A 19,384-nucleotide genomic window follows, 5' to 3' on the forward strand; every position below is an offset into this window, starting at 1 on the left:
TGCACGCTGAAATAAGCCTTGCATGGGGGAACGTATTCTGAAGCCGTGTGCTGCTCTTGACGCATCTACCGCCGGGATTCACTCAACTCTTCTTTTTTCTTTTTTTAGTTTAGGACGGCGCTGCAGGACGGCCACAGATACTGTGCAAAATTACCTACAAGTCCCAAGGAACACGATGGGACTTGCCTCTGAGTAAACGTGCAAAGGATTAGGGCGGACACTCTCTGAAGCGTGCTCATGTGGAGAAGCGGAGCTTGGGCGCGTTTATTCCGGACACTTCTCCTGCCAGCCTTCCCAGATCCCGCGGCCGACCTGCCCGGTTTATTTATTTATTTATTTTTAATTCTTTTACCCGACAGGTTCTACTACGGCCGAAGAAGAGAGAGACCCACCTGCGCCGCGAGCCTTGTCCCACAGCACGATGCGCAGGAGGCGCTGCGGCAGCTCCCTGCGCAAAAGCGCAGCGCACAGGCTGCCCGTCAGCCCCGCGCCCACGATCAGAACCCGCGCCATGGCGGGACCGGCCGGCGGATGGCGGCGGGATCCTCCCCCTCTTCCTGGGTTGCTTGTGCAACCGGGAGGCGGAGCCGACTCGCTGCAGGCCGCCGGCAGAGGGAGATCGCGCCGCTTCCTCGCGAAGGCAGACGCTTTTGGGTAGCTTGTTCCCCGGTCGTGGTGCCACTGCGAGCGCGGAGGTTCCTCAGAGCCGGCCTTCTCGGTGGAGGAGGCAGGAAAAGGACGTTAATTTCTCCAAGTTAGGAAGCGTGCATAGGAACCCCGCTTTGTGCAAAAACACACCCCGCTCTCTGATTGCGCACCAGAACCTAATTACATATTTCCCGACTCAGGGCCTGCCCAAGACATTTTGGCACCTTGGGTGAACCACAAAAGAGTGCCCCGTCTCCCCACAGGGGAAGAAGAGGGGACTGAAGATCTAAATCAGGAACAAGCAAGGGAATGAAATATGCATTAGGATCTGCTGCCCCTGTGCATCCTGCCGCCTGGGGTCACCTTGCCTCCCCTTGCCTCATGGGTGGGGGTCCTCCTGGGCAGCCTTGTCCTGACTGGAAAGGAAACGAAGAAATGTAATGAAAGATGCATGCGATTTTTTTTTTAAAAAAAGAATATATATATAAATTACAGAAGCATCTTCATATGTAATATTGACACATCTCAATATTAATATTTCACAATGCTCAGTATAACATACATTAAAATGTTCCAAGCAAAGTTCACAGCTCAGATGCATTAAGCATGTTTCTTGCTTTGAGGTGAGCAAACCATAGTTTGCAGCAGTGTCTCAAATGTACACACGTCAGCTAAACCACAGCTTACGTCTTCAAATTGGGTGGAAGCTGGTTTGAGGGAAAGTGCGTCAAAACAGTAGTATTTCTCAAGAAAGTAATAAAATACATATGGATTGTGGCCAGTGTTAGGTGTAAGGTAAAGGTAAAGGGACCCCTGACCATTAGGTCCAGTCACAGATGACTCTGGGGTTGCAGCGCTCATCTTGCATTACTGGCCGAGGCAGCCGGTGTACAACTTCTGGGTCATGTGACCAGCATGACTAAGCCGCTTCTGGCGAACCAGAGCAGTGCACGGAAATGCCGTTTACCTTCCCACCGGATCGGTACCTATTTATCTACTTGCACTTTGACGTTCTTTCGAACGTCAAAGGTGGGCAGGAGCTGGGACCGAGCAACGGGAGCTCACCCCGTCGCGGGCATTTGAACTGCCAACCTGATCAGTTCCACAGCGCCACCCACATCCCTAGTGTTAGGTGTACTTAGCTTGAAATAACAGTGGTGGGAGTGCCGTGGATCTGGAGTACATTTCAATGTGTGTACAGCCTAGTTTTTGTCATATGGTGAAGACAGGGCCAGTGCTATAATTAGGCCAGCTAGGCAGTTGCCTAGGGCAGAGACCTCAGAGTGGCGCAGCTTTATACAGATTAGTTTTTGTTACATCTGATAAATTTCTGAAAATATTTTTCTTTTATTTTATATTTTGGATAATTTTTATCATTTTTAAAGTAATTCATACATTAGAATTGTTGGGGGTTTTTTGGTATACTGTACACCCTCAACTTGAATGCATTTAACTTATGCATATTCAGCTTTATGTGCTTGGCAAAAAAAAAAAAATCATAAAAATAAAAAGGAGGGGGGGAGATGACAGGCTTCCGGGTAAAAAAACTTTGGCAAACTTCTGCCCACCATTGCACCTAATGTGTTTGGTTATACCTGATTTTGGCTTTAGGTGCGATCCCCAGAACCTAACCCCTATGTAATTCGTGGGCTTACTCACTGTACATGAGATAGAACATAAAGTTGATTGAAATTTATGTTTCATGTGAAAAATTACTTAATATTAAATATATTACAGTCTTATCTTAATTTTGTTTTAAAATGTATTCATTTTTCTAGTGAGCTATGGGTGATAAAAAGTGACCGCCTGGAGCTCAGTGCTGCAAATGAAAGGCTAAGGAGCAAGCTAAGGAGCAAGCAAAGCCAAGAGGGTTTCCCCCTGAAATACCTTTGTGCACAAAAAGAAATGGAAGAACAAGAATGTGACTATACTCTTGTTGAAACTAGCACTGAAGGAGCTGAAATTGATTGATTGATTGATTGCATTTATGAACTCTAAGCTGGAAGTTTCACAAATTGGAGCTATTTCTGGAAAACACAAAGGAAAAAAAAAGGATGTCAAGAAATGTGAGAGGACTGTAAAGTCTGTAAAAGAAGGTGGTATTTTTTTATGCTTGATCTTCAGAATTACAGTGACCCTACTAACTGGCCTAACAGTTGCATTGATCATTTACAGAGGCTTATAAAACATGGACCACAGCAGGTTGTATCACATGCTTTTCTCAAAAGTTCAAACTTATAAAAGTTACAGGTGGGCAGCCGTGTTGGTCTGCATGCACACGAAAGCTCATACCAATAACAAACTTAGTTGGTCTCTAAGGTGCTTCTGGAAGGATTTTTTAAATATATTTTTCATAAAAATTTACAAACGCTCAACTATGTTGCAATGAGGTTGCAAAAGAAACTTAGTTGGCTTGGAAGCTATATCAACTGAATATGTCAAAGCACCAGCACTTCAACCTGAAAGTGACAGCATTTGCAAAGGAAAAGGCATGCAAAGTGAGATTTTGATGTGCCTGAAATTGAGAACATCCTGGGGTGAAGATGAAGCTCGCTTTTTACTCTGGCCTTGTGACACCCGATTTGTCTGATTCGTTTTTTTTAACCACACCACAATATCACACAGGGCAGGGACTTGGAAACTGTGGCCTTGCAGATGCTGAACTCCGTACTCGCATCAGCTCCAGCCAACAAGGGCCGTGGTCAGAGATTATGAGATTTGTAGTCTAGCAACATCTGGAGACCCACAGGTTCCCTATTCCTGATATAAGAAGAATGTGCGGGATCAGACCGAAGGCCCATCCTGGCGGATCCTGGCAGCCAACCTATGGCAGCCTATGAGAAACCCTCAAGATGTGGGCTTAATGTGTAATGTAAAATATTTTCCAAGTCTGTTTTAATGCTCTGTGGATGACTGCATACAGGACTTAACATCTGTACGTGCATTTGTCCTAGAAGGCAACACTTTGTGCTTGGTAATTTATTTATTTTTTTAAATTCAATAACAGTTTATAATAAAAAGGAGGAGGAACTGAGTGACTGAGTTTCCACTTCTGACTCCTAAACACAGGTATCTGGAGGCCTATAGGGCTTTGTACTTCAGAAACCATTTGAAAGCTCCTAAAGAATCTGTTTAGATATCAGTATTATGTGCACCAAAGTAACTGGTATCAAATAATAGTTACCTGGTTTCTGTTTTTAAGCAAATATTTTTTGTGTATTTTTTATAACTACAGTTGTTGTAAACTCTTCCAATTTTTTTTAAAAATAAATTACCGGTATATAAATATTTCTTAGAAAACAAATAAGTAAATACTGTAGCAAGTTTGAAACAGTGGCGTGGAGCAGCTGCAACTTTCTAAGGCTGTTGAAGGCAGCTTATTAAGTACTGAAATCGCTTGCTTTTGTTTGGGCAGAAATAAATGTCAACCCCATTTCCTTTTCAGAAATGTGTAGATATGCATGCTGGATGTGCACTAGAAATCCAAAACGTACTTCCTTAGAAACAGCTGAGTGATTATGGAACAAGCTGGCACTCATTGATTTGGGCTGGGGGGGTGGGAGGGAAGCACGATGCAGTTCACATTTAAGGATGAAACTGCCCTATTTTCACTTTCCAAAACAATGTGCAGACAAGACACAGCCACCCTGGGAAATTCAAACTTCTCCAAGCTTTGCTGTGTAGTTCTCTAGCCAAACCATATGTATAAAAATGCACACCAGGGTGAAATGTGCACATATGCCTATATTAGTGAAAATAACATACAAAATGCATTATATTAGGGGAAACCACTTTGAAGCAGCAGCAGCAGTAATGATGATGAGGATGATGATGATGATGTACCCCACCAATCTGACTGGGTTGTCCCACCCACTCTGGGAGGCTATTTGTATTTATAGTTGGGGAAAGTGCATTAAAAAAATGGGTATATTAGGAGAGGTGCACATCAAAATGCTAATTCTCTCCGCCCCACCTTGCAAACTGGTATGCTAACATAGGGAACTGAATTTAAGATTATAAAAATTAGAAACGAAGAAATTGAAATTGACACATCGCCCATCCCTAGTTGAAGAGTTTAGATTGTGTTAACACTGAATTCAGCAGGACTTGAAAGTGCTTAACTTGGGATATGTATCCAATTCCTTTTTTTATTATTAGAACTATGCATCGGTTTGTGAAATTTGTATTTATCTATTGTGAATGAGAAATATTTGTCTCTGTGTGTGAACTGGTAATATGTACGGCCAGAAGAGGGCAGGCTTATCCTTTGGAATTGCTCTTCACAGTTGCAGCCGCAAATTAGAGGTGCAGTTTAGCTACATCTCCATACAGAAGAATGCGCTAAGTAACATATATTTATTCTCTCTCTCTCTCTCTCTCTCTCTCTGTGTGTGTTTTCTATTCTTTAGAGATCTTTCAGAAGCGTATTGATTGCAGAAGCGTATTGATTGTTTTAGAAGTGTATTGATTGTAGAAGTTAGGCACTGTGACACTTGCACACACTTTTCTTATGCTGTTTCTTTAAGCACATGCAACAAATTCCTGGTTTGCAGAATCGGGGAATAGAAACAACTAGGCAAGTGTAGAATACGAAACCCAGACTCGCATTGAGGAAGCCAGGGCACTTAAATAAATTTTAGTAAGGTAGACACAGTGGCCTAAAATATCAAGCATGATATGAAAGAAGAACTGAACCTGACCCAAGTATTAAATGTATATAAAAGCATTGTGATACTATCAGTTTTATTTTTCAAGCTGCAACAGGCCTGTTGGGCAGACCAACTGTGTGTTACAAAGATGTCTGCAAGCGTGACACGAAGGCTGGCAACATCAGCCCTGCCATGTAAGAACCCCATGCAGACAACCTCAGTGCCTGGAGACAGTCAGGTCGTGTATACAAGGCAGTGACCAGAAGTGGAACGACTACTGGGGGAGCACAAAGAAATGCCATAGGGCATCCGAAGCACCACAACCAGATGCCTTCATTTGCCCCAGCTGCAACAAAACATGTCTCTCCAATATGTCCATCTCTACAGCCGCAGCAGGCGCTGCAACTGTCCAACGGTGTAGTGATGGATAGGCAGCAGAAGAGCAAGAAGGCCACACAGAAAGACTGGGCCAAGTCAAGTCAGTTTATTGTGTGTTAGCAGACAGCCATTCTACACATGAAAACAATAACAATAACAAAAGTATTATTATTATTATTATTAAGTTTTACATTTCTGCTTCTTAATTCTTAAGTTTAATAGCACAGATTTTTTTTTTTGAGCCATAGCAGGAAATTTAGATATTCTGAAGTATATACTACATCAGACAGCAGAAGACAGTTCTTTGCTAGGGATCAGCTTCCCCCCTTCTGTGATCTTCACAACGGGTAAATATACCTGCAATTGTTTCTAAGATCATTATAAAAAGGGCATTCGTGAATTGTATCTTCTATTGACGCAACCACAAGCTCTGTCCTCCTTAGGAATTCCTTTGTTCCAGCCCATTCAATCTGCTAGTGGAAGGACATTTAATCTTGCCTATGTGAAGGCTACCCTCATTTTGACCGTTTGGTAGGTGTGGGCCTTGCAGCAGGGTTTTTGTTTTGTTTTTTAACTGACTTAGCTGAGTTTGCTGTTTACTGCTCTGGCTGAACCTTTGCTTCTCTCTCTCTCTCTCCCCCCCCCTTTTAAAAGTGCTTTGTACATGGTGCAAAGGTAACAGTCCAATGCTATGTCTGGTGTGGCAGTCAGATGTAGGGATGCAACTTGGCAGTGCACTGTGAAAATTATCAAAAATCGCTCATAGGCTGGTCTCTAGTCCTTAGGGGATTCTGTGAGCCCGCTAGGTAAATGATTCCTTGCGGTCAGAGGTTGGAAGAAAACAGGCAAGACCAAGGCAAAACTTAGAGCAAAGTGGCTAAGAAGCCTGACCTTTATTTTGTATAAGCAAAAACTGCTATAGCAGGGTCTACACTCCTCTATACACAGATATGAGTGGAACCCCTCCCAGAAGGTGCTCCCAACTTTTATCAGTTTCCCCACTTTCCAGTTCCCCCTCCCACCTTCCATTAATCACTATGTCATCTCTACATAGCCAGTGTGGTGTAGTGGTTAAGAGTGGTAGACTCGTAATCTGGGGAACCGGGTTCGCGTCTCCACTCGTCCACATGCAGCTGCTGGGTGACCTTGGGCTAGTCACACTTCTTTGAAGTCTCTCAGCCCCACTCACCTCACAGAGTGTTTGTTGTGGGGGAGGAAGGGAAAGGAGAATGTTAGCCGCTTTGAGACTCCTTTGGGTAGTGAAAAGCGGGATATCAAATCCAAACTCTTCTTCTTCTTCTTCTACATAATCAGTGGGGCAGTACGTGGGCAGTACCTGGGTGTCAGGTAGCCATCCTTCTCACCTTTTACCCATCAGCGGACACCCAATAACATAAGATAATGAAGCTATTTACACTTCCTGACCCATCTGGTCAGGTTGATCATGATCCTCTTTTTTCTCGGAGTCAGAATCCATTCCTGGGTTGCCTTCCTTTGTAGTTTTGATAGTTACATGTCTAGCACTTGAGTGGGTGAGATGTTTCTTGGGGTGAGGTGTTTCCTGCCTACGTGACTCTACACTTTTTGGGTAAATGGCTGTCTAGTCTCCTTTTCCCTGTGCCAAACAGGACTCATGGAGATGGAAAAAAGAGCAGCTGCTTTTAGTTGTTTCCTGAGACTTTGCACAATGCATTTTATAGTGACTTAGGCAGGATACTATTACTTCTATATAGTCACAATTTTAACTGTAGATATGACATTTGAAGGGGAAACTTCATATGGCTGCAGTACCAGTGTACATACTCTAGATGACATTCTTTGGCTGGAGCTTGACAAGTCATTTAATGCAGACAGTTTTCTGTTGCCCCAAGCCATGGGGGTCTTCTGAAGTTGGGCGTATGCATAATCGCTGGGTAATTTGTCAGTTCTTTCCCCCAACAGGAACAGCGTTGCTAAAAGAATGTAACAGCTACTTGTCCCAGGAAATCTATGGATTTTGGCTGGAATGATTGTGGCCCCTTGCAGTCTCATCTCCTCATGCACATTTCCTCTCAATGTTTGCATCTAATGCATAAACTTGTGACTCTATTGTCAGATACCCTGCCTGGTGTCATTTCTTACACTGAATGTGTGGCATGTCAGTGTAATGTATCCAGAGGCCTGTGTGTTGTAGCGTGGGGTTCAGGGGTGGAGCAAGGGGGCGGGGGGTGGTCCGCCCCGGGTACCACCCTGGGGGGTGACACTCTGGGGGCGGGCCCCACCCCCGCAATTGATGCCGGCGGCGCGGCAACTTTTAAAAGGCTGCAACGTGCAAACAGCAGAACAGCATCTGTGCTGCTGTTTGTGCGCTGCAGCCTTAAAAGTTGCCGCACCGCACGGAAGGGGTGCCGGCCGATCGCGCCCGCCATCTTGGGTGGACATGTGCAGTCCACCCAAGATGGCGGGCGCAATCGGCCAGCACCCCTTTCTGACAGGCGCCGCGCTGCGTTTTAAGGCTGCAGCGGGCAAACAGCAGCACAGCGCCGGTCAGAAGGGGTGCCGCCCCAGGGGGGGTGCCTTCACGTTTGCTGCCCTGGGCGGCAAAGCAGCTCACTACGCCACTGGTGGGGTTAGTGATTTCGGTAAGTGATTTCAGCTCTCTGACATAGTAAGCAGGAGACAGTTTCTTCATGTAACAATTCTTTATTCAGGCAACAAGACAAGACTGACCGACTGAGGAGAGGGAAGCTACATTTATAGGGACTGGGAACTTGCTCAAAAGGGATACATTTTGGAGGGAACAATTTCAAGCAATCACAACTCTGCCTTTTGATGAAAACCAATAAGGCTGAGGATCCAAATACAGCAACTTAAATGAACCAATAGTAGCTGTTCCTTCTGGAACAGAAAGGCAGTTACTTTACCCTAATGCGAATACAGACAATAGTAATACAGATATAAAAACCATTGAATCAATACACAACACTGTGGAGTCACCTTCCCTGCAATTGTGGCTTCCACAGGAACAAAGCACAGCTCACGCACAGGACTCCTTCACAGTAATTTCTCATATAACATACAAGATTGCCCCCCCCCCCCACTGTGTTTAGCGCAACTGAATGCTACTGCCTGGGCTGTCGGCCTAGGCAGATGTCTGACCTTACTGACACATCCTTATCCCACCAGTTGTCCACAAGTAAGAACAGGGGAAAACCCCCTCAGAGTTTCCCCATTCCACTGAAGGATCACCACAAGGCTGTGATTTTGAAACAGCATGATTTACTGATTTCTTCATTCTCTTATTTATACAAAACCTGCTTTTTAAAGATTAGATTTAAGATTAATGTTAATCCTCAAATTAACTTTAAGATTAATGTTACCTTGTTTGACAAGAGCTTTCCAAATAGCCTCCGAAAGCCAACAATTAATTGGCTGTCCAAGCGTAATTTGCGTAGCTGTTTCACAATAGCTTAGGAAAGCACGCAACTGCTCCGATTTATGAGCTAACCTTTTCATGAGGGTTAACTGGACCCTGTAAAGATGTCTGATGTATCATTTTTTTAAAAGTGTACATAAATTTTTTTGTGGGGGGGGGAGGAAAGGGGGATGTGAGCAGAACCGACTCAAGTGGTTGCTTAAACTGTAAGAAGATCTTATCTCAAGTGGCTTGTTGTCTTTTGATAGCCAAGACAGCGTCACAGTTATTTACGTGACCCCTGCATTCTTCTCCCCTCCCTACCCCCTGAGCTCCACAGTTTATATATTAGAAAGGCTTGGTCAACAAGAGACACGGTTTATTCTAAATGGTATGTGTTGAGAGAACTGTGGCTCCCTTTGACCATCTTAAATGTTTTAGCTCTGCCCTTCATTAGGTTTACTTGTGTTTTCTGACTTTTGCAGGTGCTGCTGTTTTTGTAGTCGAACCATTTCGAAGCATCAGATCTTCAGAGGTAAGGTTCTCGGAACTGTCCAGGGTGTGTATAAGTGTGTATACGGTTAGATCTAAGATGTTTTTAATACTAGATTTATCTTTCATGCACAATGTACACAGCACATGGATTCTGCTGATATACCTGTAGGTGTAGAAGATGTCCTCTCTCTACACAGAGAGGGGCAGATTGACAGAAAACTGATTGTCACTGCCTACTGTGGTCACTGCCTACTGTGGAGAGCCAGTGTGGTGTAGTGGTTAAGAGCGGTAGACTCGTTATCTGGGGAACCGGGTTCGCGTCTCCGCTCCTCCACATGCAGCTGCTGGGTGACCTTGGGCTAGTCACACTTCTCTGAAGTCTCTCAGCCCCACTCACCTCACAGAGTGTTTATTGTGGGGGAGGAAGGGAAAGGAGAATGTTAGCCGCTTTGAGACTCCTTCGGGTAGTGAAAAGCGGGGTATCAAATCCAAACTCTTCTTCTCTTCTACTGCATAAGAGAGACCTTTGATATATAATGTGGAAAATGTATATGGATGGAGAAAACTTGAGTTGCAGCAGTAGCCATGATTCACACAAGGGCCAAATGACATGGTACGTTTAGCTCCATATCTGTGCCTTTAAATGCAGGGCTGGTTTGTTTGTTTTACACAGATTGTCAGCATAGGGACCCTGATGCAGATAGGGACCCTAGCATGGTGTTAGGGTGACTTTATTTATTTATTTATTTACCACCCTTAACCTCCACCACCCTTCCACCCCCCCTCCACCTCACCCAGTGCTGGGTTGGGTTGGGGTGACTTTAACCCACCTGCTGCAGTCCTGGTTCAGATCACCCAACTGACCCCTCAGTGCCTGCAATCTGCATTGAGGAAAACCCCCCTGTAATTTTCACTTCAATGGGAACTTATTTTTCCCTATTGCCGGCATGTAAGGTCTGATCTGGTTTGCTGCTGTGTAGGGGTGGGGGGGAGGGAGGGTTGAAACCTAAAGGCACAGATACGCAGCGAATGTAACATGTTATTTGATTGGAATCGCTTTGTTTATTTTTGTTATTGCAGAAAGGGACCAAATTGGAGGCACTGTTAATTTGTTTGTTGTTGCAAACGTTAGTAAGTGGCCAACATTGTAATACTTCTTGTTATGTTGTGGTCAAGGGGTGTTACGGCCTGTTGAATCCGCCAGATGGGAGACCCCGATTGTCACGCCCTTGAAGGCAAACAGGGAGGTGTGCATATGCACAGATTACAAGTGTACAATTAACAAAGCTTTACGGGGAAACTCATATCCCACCTTCATCGCCAGTTGTTATGTCATGGTTGCAGTCTCTATATGATTTCAGCTCTTTGTGTAATCAGCTCTGGGTAGTGATTCAGCCTGTTAGCTAGGATATGCTAGGAGTCAAGTCTAACAAGAACAATCTCCTTTATTGCAGTAGGAACTTGACTGACTGGAGGGAAAGGGCGAGCTCCTTTTATACTCTCAGGAACAGGAGTTGGGGAAAGGATACATTTAGATTTTGGCGGGACCCAATCAGTGTAAGGATCCAAATTGTGCCAACAAGTTAACCAATAGCAACTGTCACCGCACCCTTTTGAATCACCCTGGAGCAGGAAAGGTAGTTACAGAACTAGCAGTGAAACTCATGTATGCATATTAAACCAGTACATAACGCCTCTTATCTGCTAAGTGTTGATTTCTGTCTAGGACGGTGCTCCTAAGAGCGGTTAATCCACTTCTTTCTTTGAAAACACTGTCGACTTACCTGAAGTGCAATGACCCAAGCTGACCGTTTTAAAAGCCCTGAGTACGAATAACGTTGACGCATGCGAAGTTAGCTCAAACTCATCAAATTTGGGTGTGCTAATTAAGATCCATTCCCAACAGGCAAACAGACGATGTCTTGGGCTTCCATTCTCATCTGCTTGGTTTATGGCTCTGTGTTAGCTCATGGACTTATTGGGGATAGATCAGTTGATCATGAAGCCACTTTAAATGCGGTAAGTAATGTAAAGCGGGGAATGTTCCCCAAGACACAGAATGAGAGAAGCCCATTAGGGGAACAGTTAAATGGGTTCAGCCCACAAAATGTGTGACCTGTTCTCTGCCAAACATCATTCCACGCTGATTGAGCTCGGATCTACTCCAGGGGACACACTCACTAGTTGGAAATCTTCCAGGGGCCACAATGATTATTATCATTGGAAAAAAGAGAAACACCCCTAAAAAGAAACGTTATGAGGGATGGGTGAGGGCCAGATTCTCACTACCATTGTTCTATAAAAAGAGGGTGAGGCAGATTCTTTTCTCCACCCCCCCTCCCCATACATGGTATGCTCCTTTCCTGCCTCCCACAACATTGTCAAAGATGTGAGAGGAAGTGGAAAAGAAGGGAGTTCATGAGCAAAGGTGTGCTGTCATTCACATGGCTGTGTCTGGATTTTACTACTCCTCCAGTCCCTCTGAGCTGTGACAGAATACTTACAATGCTTACTTGTTCTAGCAGAGCCTTTTAAAGCTTCTCAAACTGATTTTAAAATATTATGTGTCTCCTTGTAGAAAGCGCTCATCCAGTACTGGGAATACCCTGTTGAGGAACATGATGTCATGACAGATGATGGCTATATACTTACCATCTTCAGAATTCCACATGGCAGAGCTGACCCAAGCACGAGTTTGTACTATAAATTCTTATTTGCTTGATTTCCATTAAGACTTAATAATGCTTAAGAACTAATATGCTTTTAAGGAGGGACTAATTTCCCCCCTCCCTTCAATCTGTGTATAAATATCTAGTTTGCCTCCTGAATTTTAAAATTGCTCAACCTTCCTCTGCTCCCCAATCCCACTCATCTGACCCTTCTCTGTGCATGTCTGGGGCACTGAAAGTGGGGTTAAAAATTAGAGTGGCATCACTGCAACTGGGGACAGGTTAGCTCAGATAGAGCATGTCAAAATATTTGCAACCAGTAGTTACAATAGGCATACAGACTCTTCCGGGTATGTATTTAGCAAATGATATATTACAGGACAAAAGTTACTGTTGAGTGGTGATGTAAAAAATCATCAATTTTGATTATGACCTGCATTCATTGCATTCAGCACTGTTTCCATTCTGCAGTTCAGCTTCTGACAAAACTAAGTTATTCCTCTCACTGTCCTCTGGCAGAACTTTACATAATTACAGAGGTAATCATTTTATCGTTACATTATTCCACACCATTTATTTAAATGCAAAGGAAATGCAAGTCGTGTGTGTGTGTGTGTGTGTAGAGTAATCAATTACATATCATTTATGGACTGAAAACAACAGCAAATACCAATTGTATTTGCTGGATTGATTTCTGCTCTGGACATGGGACTAAGAAGTGAACATCAACAATTTCTGCTTCCGTTTCCTATGGAATCCTCTGACATCCTTGCCTTTGAGCTTGCCAAAGTTCAAAGATAATGATGGGAGGCCAGAAAGTGGGCGGGAGAGGAGAGCGCAGGAAGACGGGGCTCCGAGCACGTGCTGACTGGCTCCTTGAGAGGTCCCTGCCTGACACGACACCATGTCCGAGGAGAAGCCCAAGGAAGGAGTAAAAAACGGAGAATGACCATATCAATTTAAAAGTAAAACAAAACGGCACACACCACTAAGTAAACTGATGAAGGCCTATTGTGAGAGACAGGGTTTGTCAATGAGACAGATTAGATTCAGACTTGATGAACAACCAATTAATGAAACAGACACACTTGCACAGATGGAAATGGAAGATGAGGATACTATTGATGCGTTTTAACAGTAGACGGGTGGCATGTACTAAATATCCTGTCCTTTTAGGAAGAGGAATGTAAAATTTCAACTCACTTTATCATCTGTCCTTGAATGTGCTATTAAATAGTAAACAAATGAACATGCCAATCATACAGGAATCTTCTCATGTTCTGAGGACATTTATCCGGATTCTTTCCCTGTCCCGCGTGTGCAAGTTGAAGCTGCACCTGTGGAAAATTACTGCGTCATAAAAATGAGCCCAGTCAAAGCATCCCCCAGATTGTTCAGCACCCCTCTCTTTTCCTTTCTTTCAGGGCCAAGGCCAGTAGTATTTCTGCAGCATGGCTTGCTTGTAGACGCTGCAAACTGGTTCCAAAATCTTCCTCATAACAGCCTGGCTTTCATGCTAGCTGATGCTGGCTATGATGTTTGGCTAGGAAACAGCCGAGGGAACAACTGGTCCAGAAGACATCACATTCTTTCACCCAGATCACTGGAGTTCTGGGAATTCAGGTAACCTGATTGTTGCACAGCAAAAGTGTGTAGTCTGGCAGCAGCATTCCTGTCCCAGCTATAAAACTCTAATTAAAGGCAGCCCCACATTGGAGAATGCATTGATCATATCAGCATCTATTGTGCTGAAAAGATCATAATGTTAGGCCCTCTTTTCTCAGTAACCTCAGAGTATCTGCAATTACTGAGCACAGTGCAAATGGGAAGATAGTAATCTTGACATAAATGTCTGGAATTCAAAGAGTCTGCAAAGTGCTTTGTTATCCCCATGAAACCAGCTTAATGTGGATAGTATTTTTCCCCTCAGCTTTGATCAGATGGCAAAATATGACCTTCCAGCATGTATAGATTATGTTCTGCAGAAAACTGGACAGGAACAACTGTCTTATATTGGCCATTCACAAGGAACCACTATGGGTAAGTTCAAAAGCTTGCAACTTGACCAGCAGATACAATGAAACTTATTTCCAAATAGACAAGCCTAGAATTGCAACCTATTTAAAGGTTCCTATTTACAGTCACTCTGCATATCCACATGCAGTGAAATATGAAGTTGTAGATGGCAATTTTGCTAAACTTGTTTGCTTGTAGTTGTGCAATGGGTGGGCTTTGCCTTGTCCCTAGATGCTAAAATGTCAACAAATCAGTTCTTCAAGTTTACCATAACACCCCCCCCCCAATTTTTCCATTCTTGGATGACAAAACCTGTTACTCTCTCCTCTTTCTTCTCCTCAGCTTTTATAGCTTTTTCTACCAATCCTAAACTGGCTGCAAAAATCAAGCTGTACATTGCCTTGGCTCCTGTTGCCACAGTTAAACATGCTAGAACTCCTCTGGCAAAGCTCTCGCTGCTTCATGAACTGCAAATCAAGGTATGCAGTTCTTGTGAGTGTTCACTATACAGATCCAGAGCAGAATATCCTGCAGTGGGAAACAATTTGGTGCTGCTGCGGCCTATGAACCACAAGAGCAACTCCTTACACTTTAGCACTATGTGATGCCTGACAGGCCGGGCATCAACACCTGACGTGGGTTGGGCAAGCATTGGAGCTGACGTCAGCCTCTTTTTTTCCTCTGTGGCCTGGCGCTGTGAAGTGAAGCATGGCGGGAGTCGTAGTATCGGGTGGCTAGAGCTGCAGTGCCTTCACCGCAGCTGCCCATTTGCTCTGCTGCCTGCCACTGCCAACACCCATCCCTCAGTAAGCTTTGGGTGAAACAACCGGGAGGCTGTGGAAGGGCACTTTGGCCAGGCCCTTATCAAACCTTGCAGTGGCCCCGTGAAAAAAGTACATCAGTGGATAACGTTGCCTTGTAAACTAGGCAGACTGTTGGTTTAACTCAGCGCTGGCTATAAGTTTTTGACTTGAGGGCCACATTCACTCATGACCAAGCCTCTGGGGGGGCCCATGCAGCCAACAGTGCTTGTGGACAGCAGTGGGTGTGGCCACCTCACACACTTGCCCACACACTTATCACATGCACACACAGGATACACAGTGCAGGTCAGCTGAGAAGGAGGAGGATTGTTTCCTCGCACTCCATCAAATGATCCATCTGCTGAGCAGAAAGGGGATTTTTTGCATCTCCATTGGGGTGCATTCTGTCTGCTTTAAGTCCTGCCCCCCCCTTGCTCTTGCCACTCTTGGTCTTTAACTTTTCAGGACTTTAGGATTGTCCTTCATATATGATGTACGATTACTTTAGATTTTGCTGCATTACACTGAATGTTGTTGTTTTAATATTGTACAAATGTTTGCATTTTCATTTGCACTGGAATCCATGTGCAGATGCCTTTCCAAAATTTTAATTAATCAATAGATAATATAGTCTATTGTAAGGGCTCTCTTAAGGCCCACATTTCATTTCATTGCATTCCAATAGTACTTAAACTAGAGACATTTGCCAGGCAGAGCAGTGTCCGTGCCTGGCCTATATTAAATGCTTATAATTTGGGACTTTTTAGATCATATTATCACTCTACGGAACTGGAATAACAAGGATTCCGTATCCTTAACACATGTCACTTTGAAATTTTGCAGGCCATATTTGGAATGAAAGAATTTTTACCAAAAACTTATTTTGGTTCTGCGATTGCTGCTGAGTTTTGCAGCCAAAACTTATTGGCCCCCATTTGTGGCAACCTCCTGTTCATATTGTGTGGATTTAATGAGAAGAACCTAAACCTGGTGAGTAGAATTTATATATATATATGCTCTTCTGCATTCCCAAGACTATCAGTTGCATCCACTTACTCCTCCTGAATCACATGTATTAGGAAAAGCAACGGCCACACTCAAGCATGGACCACTTAAAGACCAGGGAAGGAGCCTGAACATGCAACTGAGTAGATGGTGCCTGGCTTGGATAAACAGAGACACATTATCTGTCTGGTTCTGTCTAAACGAGGGACCCCCGGTCATCCAGATATTGGACTACAATTCTCATGATTCCTGACCTTTGAACATGCTGTCTGGGGCTGATGGGAGTCCAACAATGTCCACTAGGTTCCCCATCACTGGTCTAAGCAGTTGAGACAAAAAGGGAACAAACGGCGATCATACACAAAAATTCAGCTGTCGCTAGGCCACAGTTCTATACATCACTGCATGCGCATTTAGCTTATCCTATAAATATTGTTATTCTGAATCACATGTGTAACCTTTTCTATGCCTGGCTGGCTTTGTGAAAAAGAAGCTATTTTATCTTTCAGAGCCGAGTAGATGTGTATGCAGCCCATGCCCCATCTGGAACATCTGTGCAGAATATAATCCATTGGAAGCAGGTATGGTCCGCCGGAAATCCCCCTCTCCCATTGTTCCTTTTCCTGATACGTGTGTACATTTGAGATTCTTTTTCTATCTGCAGAGCGTCCTTAGTGGTAAACTCCAAGCTTATGATTATGGATTGTTTGACAACCTAGCTCGTTATAGCAAGGTAAAGCCTTTTCCAAGTTTTTCCAGATTTTGTTCCAAAATGAAAATGAAAATACTGAAAGTCTGCAAATGCCCTTACTATCTCCATCGCCCTTAAAGCATTGAATACCATGCTGTATTTATTCTAAAAAGCAACTGACAGGTGACAGTGGGGCAGGGGTGAGATGGCAAAAGAAAGTAGGTTGTGCAAGAGAGTAAGCTGGCTTACACTGCCTGATGAAGCCGGGTTCAGTGATTAAAACGTTGCAGTGATTAAAATTAATTAAATAATAATAATGTTTTGTACCTTTTACTAAACAAATAAAGTATAACAAGCTGGCAAAAAATGCTACAGGTTCTTAATCTCATTTTTGTTTATTGTTATTTTAATTTTGCAGAAGTATTAGATTATTGTTGTTAACTCTTTTTATTGATTTTTTTAAAAATCCCTTTTGTAAACAATATTTAGGGTTCTTCTTGTTTAACAGTGCATACCTTTTATGAAATATTTATTTACATTTCTCCCCCCTCCCCTTACACATACAAAATGGACGAAACTTTGCTAAAATCTTATTCCGTTTCATCTGAGCTCATTTTCTCTTTCAATCTCTTCTAAAGGCTCAACCTCCTGAATACAATATAAGGGATATGAACGTAACAACAATAGTCTGGAGCGGTGGAAAAGATTGGCTTTCTGGTCCTGAGGATGTCGATGTGTTAATCCCCCAGATCAAAAACCTCCTTTATCACGAATATATTCCTGAGTGGAATCATCTGGATTTTGTGTTTGGTCTTGATGCTGCCGATCGAATGTATTACAAAATCATTGAGAATTTAAAAGAGAACCTTTAAGGAGATGTGTCTCTTAGAACAGGAACAAAGTCCCTTTGCTTTCCTGATTGTCTGATTTTTTAAAATAAAAAATAAACTAATACTTTATAAAACTTTCTCATAGTATTACTGTACCTAGCACATTTTCACCCCACCTCAGATTTAAATGCACATCAGTCAAATCAGATTTGATAAATATATTGCCCAATTTACACATCACCCAGGACATTTCCTTATTATTATTATTATTATTATTATTATTATTATTATTATTATTAGAATTTATATACAGCCCTATACCCAAGGGTCTCAGGATGGTTCACAGAATATAATCAAGATATAAAACCACATAATAACTAATAAAAATAAAAACAACCCAGTAGCCCCCCCCCCAAAAAAAAATTTTTAAAAGAATATGTGGGACAAGAAGCTACAGTTAGAACTGGATATGGAACAACTGATTGGTTCAAAATTGGGAAAGGAGTACGACAAGGCTGTATATTGTCTCCCTGCTTATTTAACTTATATGCAGAATTCATCATGTGAAAGGCTGGACTGGATGAATCCCAAACCGGAATTAAGATTGCCGGAAAAAATATCAACAACCTCAGATATGCTGATGATACTGCCTTGATGGCAGAAAATGAGGAGGAATTAAAGAACCTTTTAATGAGGGTGAAAGAGGAGAGCGCAAAATATGGTCTGAAGCTCAACATAAAAAAAACTAAGATCATGGCCACTGGTCCCATCACCTCCTGGCAAATAGAAGGGGAAGAAATGGAGGCAGTGAGAGATTTCACTTTCTTGGGTTCCATGATCACTGCAGATGGTGACAGCAGTCACGAAATTAGAAGACGCCTGCTTCTTGGGAGAAAAGCAATGACAAACCTAGACAACATCTTAAAAAGCAAAGACATCACCTTGCCGACAAAGGTCCGTATAGTTAAAGCAGTAGTAATGTACGGAAGTGAGAGCTGGACCATCAAGAAGGCCGATCGCCGAAGAATTGATGCTTTTGAATGATGGTGCTGGAGGAGACTCTTGAGAGTCCCATGGACTGCAAGAAGATCAAACCTATCCATTCTCTAAAGAAATCAGCCCTGAGTGCTCACTAGAAGGACAGATCCTGAAGTTGAGGCTCCAGTACTTTGGCCACCTCATGAGAAGAGAAGACTCCCTAGAAAAGACCCTGATGTTGGGAAAGATGGAGGGCACAAGGAGAAGGGGACGACAGAGGATGAGATGGTTGGACAGTGTTCTCGAAGCTACTAACATGAGTTTGGCCAAACTACAAGAGGCAGTGAAGCATAGGCGTGCCTGGCGTGCTCTGGTCCATGGGGTCACGAAGAGTCGGACACGACTGAACGACTGAACAACAACAAAAGGATGTGAATCAAATCAACCAAAGGCCTGGTTAAAAAGGAAGGTTTTTGCCTGGTGCCTAAAGGTGTATAATGAAGGCACCAGGCGAACTTCCCTGGAGAGAGCATTCCACAGATAGGGGGCCACTACAGAGAAGGCCTGTTCTCGTGTTGCCACCCTCCAGACCTCTCGAGGAGGCACATGAAGGGCCTCAGGAGATGATCTCAGGGTCTGATATCTCCTGCCCTGCTGAATTCTATCTGAAAATCATGGAGAATGGCCTTTTCTGTGGTGGTTCCCCATTTGTGAAATGCTCTCACCAGTGGGGCTTGCCTGGCACCATCATCATATATCTTTAGGCAGCAAGCGAAAGCTTTCCACTATTTCATTGTAATATTGTGCGCCACCTCAATCTCCAAGCTT

General features: G+C 43.5%; 2 protein-coding genes and 1 pseudogene across 3 annotated transcripts in view; 2 read left to right on the top strand and 1 right to left on the bottom strand.

Moving 5' to 3' along the window:
* LOC117046786 (renalase-like) overlaps positions 1–561 on the bottom strand; it is a 100,331-nt gene extending 99,770 nt beyond the window's left edge. Inside the window, exon 1 of one of the 2 annotated variants that reach the window (XM_033149189.1) lies at positions 393–561. In XM_033149189.1, coding sequence (XP_033005080.1) covers positions 393–513 — 121 coding nt within the window. In that variant the 5' untranslated portion in view covers positions 514–561. The remainder of the gene's footprint in view (positions 1–392) is intronic. The other variant, XM_033149190.1, reaches the window with a different exon arrangement.
* An 8,932-nt stretch (positions 562–9,493) lies between these two features.
* LOC117046788 (lysosomal acid lipase/cholesteryl ester hydrolase-like) lies at positions 9,494–17,704 on the top strand. Its single transcript, XM_033149192.1, has 10 exons — positions 9,494–9,604; positions 11,471–11,583; positions 12,143–12,257; positions 13,658–13,856; positions 14,164–14,273; positions 14,592–14,728; positions 15,896–16,042; positions 16,567–16,638; positions 16,722–16,790; positions 17,387–17,704. Exons 2-10 carry the CDS (start codon positions 11,482–11,484, stop codon positions 17,618–17,620), a joined length of 1,185 nt encoding a protein of 394 aa, XP_033005083.1. The 5' UTR covers positions 9,494–9,604; positions 11,471–11,481; the 3' UTR covers positions 17,621–17,704.
* On the top strand, positions 13,111–13,522 carry LOC117046787 (annotated as a pseudogene).
* Positions 17,705–19,384: the final 1,680 nt, after the last annotated feature.

The sequence above is a fragment of the Lacerta agilis genome, chromosome 5, assembly GCF_009819535.1.
Source record: "Lacerta agilis isolate rLacAgi1 chromosome 5, rLacAgi1.pri, whole genome shotgun sequence".
Lineage (NCBI taxonomy): Eukaryota > Metazoa > Chordata > Lepidosauria > Squamata > Lacertidae > Lacerta > Lacerta agilis.

Bases quoted from the DNA above. Each gene is read 5' to 3' on its own strand.
- LOC117046788 (XM_033149192.1), top strand. From the start codon at position 11,482: ATGTCTTGGGCTTCCATTCTCATCTGCTTGGTTTATGGCTCTGTGTTA. The intron at 14,274-14,591 runs GTAAGTTCAAAA...TCTTCTCCTCAG, and splicing joins TTCACAAGGAACCACTATGG to CTTTTATAGCTTTTTCTACC. The intron at 16,791-17,386 runs GTAAAGCCTTTT...TCTCTTCTAAAG, and splicing joins ACCTAGCTCGTTATAGCAAG to GCTCAACCTCCTGAATACAA.